Here is a 4,576-nt window from a genome sequence, read left to right as displayed (position 1 = left end):
TCGCTAACTCGTGCCTGTCAGCTTGTCTGTGGTAAGACAAGAAAAGATTGTCCGTCTTTGTTTAACTCACGCCACACGCGACATATAGTACAGAAAGAAACATATTACCGACATATGACGTGCAGCGTCATTATACGGCAAAACAATGAACTCAATGGAGTGAGAAAATGACATATACTGCAGTATAATACTGCTGTTGACAGCCAAATTTTTTCTTGCGAAATGTGGTTATATTATTTACTCTAGTGGACTTTTGTGACATTAGACATATTGTGGGAACCTGCAAAATATTCCGAGTTCTCGGCTTTTCGTGATATACAATACGTGGAAGCATAATTTACACTCGTTTGATCAGCTGTTTGACCACACGTTTTCTCGCGTAGACAGGCCTCATTTCACTGCTTATTTTATGACTTTGTATGAATTGCCCAAGGAAAAGGTGAGAACTCGGAACTTTTTACAAGTATGTTGAAGTGATTTCGAGTGCTGTTTGTCAAGAATATCTTTTTACTTAGATATGGCACGCAAGAATTCTTGACGTGCCGTTTCTCGCTTCTGACGTCATAAAACCAATATGGCCGCGGCGAGAGGCCAGGAGCCTTAATATCTCAATATTACATGCGGACGCATCTTAATGACCTTATGACGAAATATGTCTATGGGTGCGTTCGTTCTGGACGCTCACATACTTAAAGCGCTCACGCTTATGAGCGCTATTTTTGCCCGGTTACTTTGATTTCTAAGCGCACTCATCGAAAAGATCAAAACCGTTTCCTTTGGCTGTTGTAAGCAATTGTGAACGTAAAAATGGAGGATAAAGATAAGAAAATTGTTTGTATATTTGCTCAAATATTAGTTTTATTAGATGTTTTTGATGATAACGAAACAAATAACTTATATAAAGAAGAATTAGAAAAGTATTTATCCGTAATGATTGAATCAATAAAAAAAAAACAATATCTTGGTTAAAAAACTATGTGGAAGTGATTGTACCATTATACAATGATGAAATATTTAAGTCACATTTTAATAACTTTTCACTTTATAACTTTTGTTTTATTTAAGATCAACGATTTTAACTTTCATATAATATTCATGTTTTATACAACAAAATATGAAGATTTAGGTAAATTTGTGAGAAAGTCCGTTTCTTTCATCAAATGTATTACTAGTGTTGCTGAAATATTACTTATTTTTTTTTAAATTACTGTTGGACAGTGCTTTATTACTCAAAATAAATATGATTTAATAACAAAAATAATAAATTTTTATGAGAGGTGTCCTAAACTTACCTGTTTCTACACGTTTTGCTTCATTTGATGTAACAACAAGTATATACATTTTATTATTTGTAACATCTTGCAGAGTTACTCTGGTTTTGTTACTTTCGTTGGAAGTCATTTTGAAACACTATTTCACTTTAAGGTTTATATTGGAGGTTAGATTGCGTCGATTTCATCGACGCAATCTAACTTATCGTTCTCTTTGGAAAATAAGCGCTTATAAGTGCTCACGCTTTTACTGCCTTACCTCGATAGAAGAAGTGAATGTAAGCGCGAGTTATGACGTCACGCATGACGTCAATATTCTAAGCGCTTATAGCGCCAAAGTAAACGACGTGAGCGATATTTATAAGCGCTTAAAGCGCATAAGCGTTCAAAGCGAACGCACCCTATCATTTCCGATGTATTTTTTCAAAAATGTAACGCGGTAACCAAATTTGGGCTAAGGATTTGTGCTCAGCGGGCAAAAATACATCGAAAATGACTATTCACATTCGTACAACAACAAAAAAATTACATTTTGTCGTTCGGTGTCATTCACCGGCACAACGTGCATTTCTGCTAAGAATAAAAGAGGAAAGCGTGATACATGGATATTAGAGCGAGCGAGACACTTAGGCACTTAGGCAGCGCGGTGTCCTTATAGCTGTCTCGGTCATATTCTCTGCATTCAAGTGTTTCGTGAGTGAGAGAGCTATTGAGGACACCACTAACAACTGGTAACGTCTGCTGTTGTTTTCTCTCTCGATCGGATAACGTGCGATGAGGATGCAACATCGGAATGTCTCCCATCACTTCCCTTATGTTCCTTCTTCGCTTCTTTCGCGTTGTATATAAGACGTACAGTATGCCCTTCGTATATGTCTGTTGTCGCTTTTGACTGTTTGACAGTATACGGGCTCGCCGAGGAACACCATAGGTGCTTTCCAATTGCTTAACACATTTTGACACACACGTACACAAATCAGTTTATTCGTCACATATTATCTAAAATATCTTGTAAGATAATATGCAACCAATAAATTAGTTTTGTGTAACACAGTGTACGCAATTGAAAAGCACCCCATACCTGCCTCTGAGTGTACATACATTATTTTTTTGCAGCAACGTAGTGATGGTCGATAAATATAACATCGTTCTTACCGATAATGAATGCTATCTTCGCCGAAAGATGGCGACAGAGGTGACCTAATGTCCCTGCCGCCACGCGTGTACACAGACGGTCCTTTCCAACGTGCATCCGTTTCCTTTTTCGTTGAGCTCTGAAAGAGGTTAGTGATTGTATTGCACGGTTATTCGTAATCCGTGTTGAACTTATCAATCATAAGACTCATCAGCGGCGTGCTGTTTCCGTGCGCATCTGCGATAATTGATTGTACGTCGCGGCCTATTATGCATGAAGAGATCTTTCGTACTAACGAGTAATTTTATATTGCAGAACCAAGATGGTACAACGATTAACCTACCGACGACGTTTGTCGTATAATACTAAGAGCAACAGGAGACGTATGTAAGTACTGCTTTGGGGACGATAATGAACATTAAGCTCATACGAGAACGTAGATTCTTGTTAGTGACGAAATTATTTCTACACGTTGTCTGTTAGTTGCGGCACGCACCCGGAAATTTGAGGTTATGTTTTGATCTCTTGTTTTAACTATGCAATACTCACGTGCGTGAAACACTGAGTGCGATTATTGGATCTGTTCCTTTTAGTTGAACTGTTAAATTGTACAATTTGTCTGTAAAAAATGAAGAAAAAAAAAATATATATATATATAATCTATTGTTGAATGGAAAAGGAGCAAGATTCCACTGCAACTCTAGTTCAGTTGAACAGATCTATTGTAGTGTGGAAGGTTACTTTTGATACATTGTGTGATAGTTTATACCTTTATTTGGCTATTAGTACTGTAAATATTCAGCCTACAAATTTCAGAGTGTATCAAACTGTTGTGTGATATTTTTTTCTAAGTTTCTTGATAGACATTTTATAGCAAATTCAGTTGCTTGCACTAGTGTGCACTAAGGCTTGTTCATATTATGTTATTATATTTAAAGATTGTCTTAAATAAATTCTCAAATATTTTTAACCATAATATGATATGTACCACATCCGTACGAATTATTTTATTAGCTAAAATGTTTTTAAATATATATTTAAGACACGATCTTAAATATAAGAATGTACTGTAAATAAGCCTTAATGTGCACTATCTGTAGTGCAAGCTACTGAATTTGCTATTAGATTCTTTTGTAATTTTTTTTTATTAATATACAATTTATTGTTCTAAAAAATTAATTGACAAATGTGTTTACAGTGTACGTACACCTGGTGGCAAGTTAGTCTACCAGTATCTTAAGAAACCGAAGAAGATCCCAAGATGTGGACAGTGTAAGGATAAACTCAGGGGTATCCAGCCTGCGAGGCCAATGGAACGCTCACGTATGTGCAGACGGAAGAAGACTGTCAAGCGCGTATACGGTGGTGTTCTTTGTCACAAATGTGTAAAAGAAAGGTATGTGTGTTGTAATTACATACATACAATTACATAAATATAATCCTTAAATATATAAATTAGAAAGTTAAGTATAATATTACATCTGAAATTTTTAATTAAATTGTGAATATATCTGAAAGAAAACTGATTAATTGTGTCTAAAATTAAACTTTAATAATAATTTTTAAATAAAAAATTGACCAAATTACATAACTTATGAAATTTGTGTTAATATAATATGCTATTTTCAGAATTGTGCGAGCATTCTTAATTGAGGAGCAAAAGATTGTCGTTAAGGTTATGAAAGCACAGCAGGCCTCAGCAAAAACGAAGAAGGCGGAGAAATAATTATTGTGCTTTTTTAATTAAAAGAAATAAATAGAGAAAACAACATTTTGCGCTTCTATATATTTTCGACCACGAAAAAAATGATTAAACAGACTAACTTCTGTAAGAATAATGCTAAAAAAGTTTGAGAAACATTTTGCAGTATTAAGTCTAATTTTCAAATATACGAACATAAAGTTTAATTAATTTTTACAATGTTCATAAACACAAATCAATATCTTACAAATACCAAAATTTGTTATGAGATATATCAAATTTTGCATCAAGTAGATAAAAATTACAAACAGATTACATTTACATTATTTATAAAAGTGAATGTTTATCTTTAATTTGTGTGCAAGCAGGAAGTTTATTATGTTTCTGTGTAAAAAATTAAAATACGAAAAGTGAGCGAATTCATTAAATATTGACCAATAAAATTAGAAATATTCTAGTAAATTCGCT

At 34.2% G+C, this 4,576-nt stretch overlaps 1 protein-coding gene across 2 annotated transcripts; it reads left to right on the top strand.

Annotated features, from left to right (window-relative positions):
* The first annotated feature begins 2,411 nt into the window (after positions 1 to 2,411).
* On the top strand, positions 2,412 to 4,177 carry LOC116851796 (60S ribosomal protein L34-like). Of its 2 annotated transcripts, none has more exons than XM_032831587.1 (4): positions 2,412 to 2,554; positions 2,722 to 2,793; positions 3,605 to 3,802; positions 4,036 to 4,177. In XM_032831587.1, exons 2-4 carry the CDS (start codon positions 2,729 to 2,731, stop codon positions 4,130 to 4,132), a joined length of 360 nt encoding a protein of 119 aa, XP_032687478.1. In that variant the 5' UTR covers positions 2,412 to 2,554; positions 2,722 to 2,728; the 3' UTR covers positions 4,133 to 4,177. The 2 variants fall into 2 exon arrangements, with proteins under 2 accessions (XP_032687478.1, XP_032687479.1); XM_032831588.1 differs by having other exon boundaries at positions 2,501 to 2,658.
* The last annotated feature ends 399 nt before the right edge of the window (positions 4,178 to 4,576 follow it).

The sequence above is a fragment of the Odontomachus brunneus genome, unplaced genomic scaffold, assembly GCF_010583005.1.
Source record: "Odontomachus brunneus isolate Ranch 3 - 2012 unplaced genomic scaffold, Obru_v1 Obru_scaffold_191, whole genome shotgun sequence".
NCBI classification, from domain to species: Eukaryota; Metazoa; Arthropoda; class Insecta; order Hymenoptera; family Formicidae; genus Odontomachus; species Odontomachus brunneus.
Note: the sequence above shows the minus strand (reverse complement) of the source record. Positions and strands in the feature narration are given on the sequence as shown.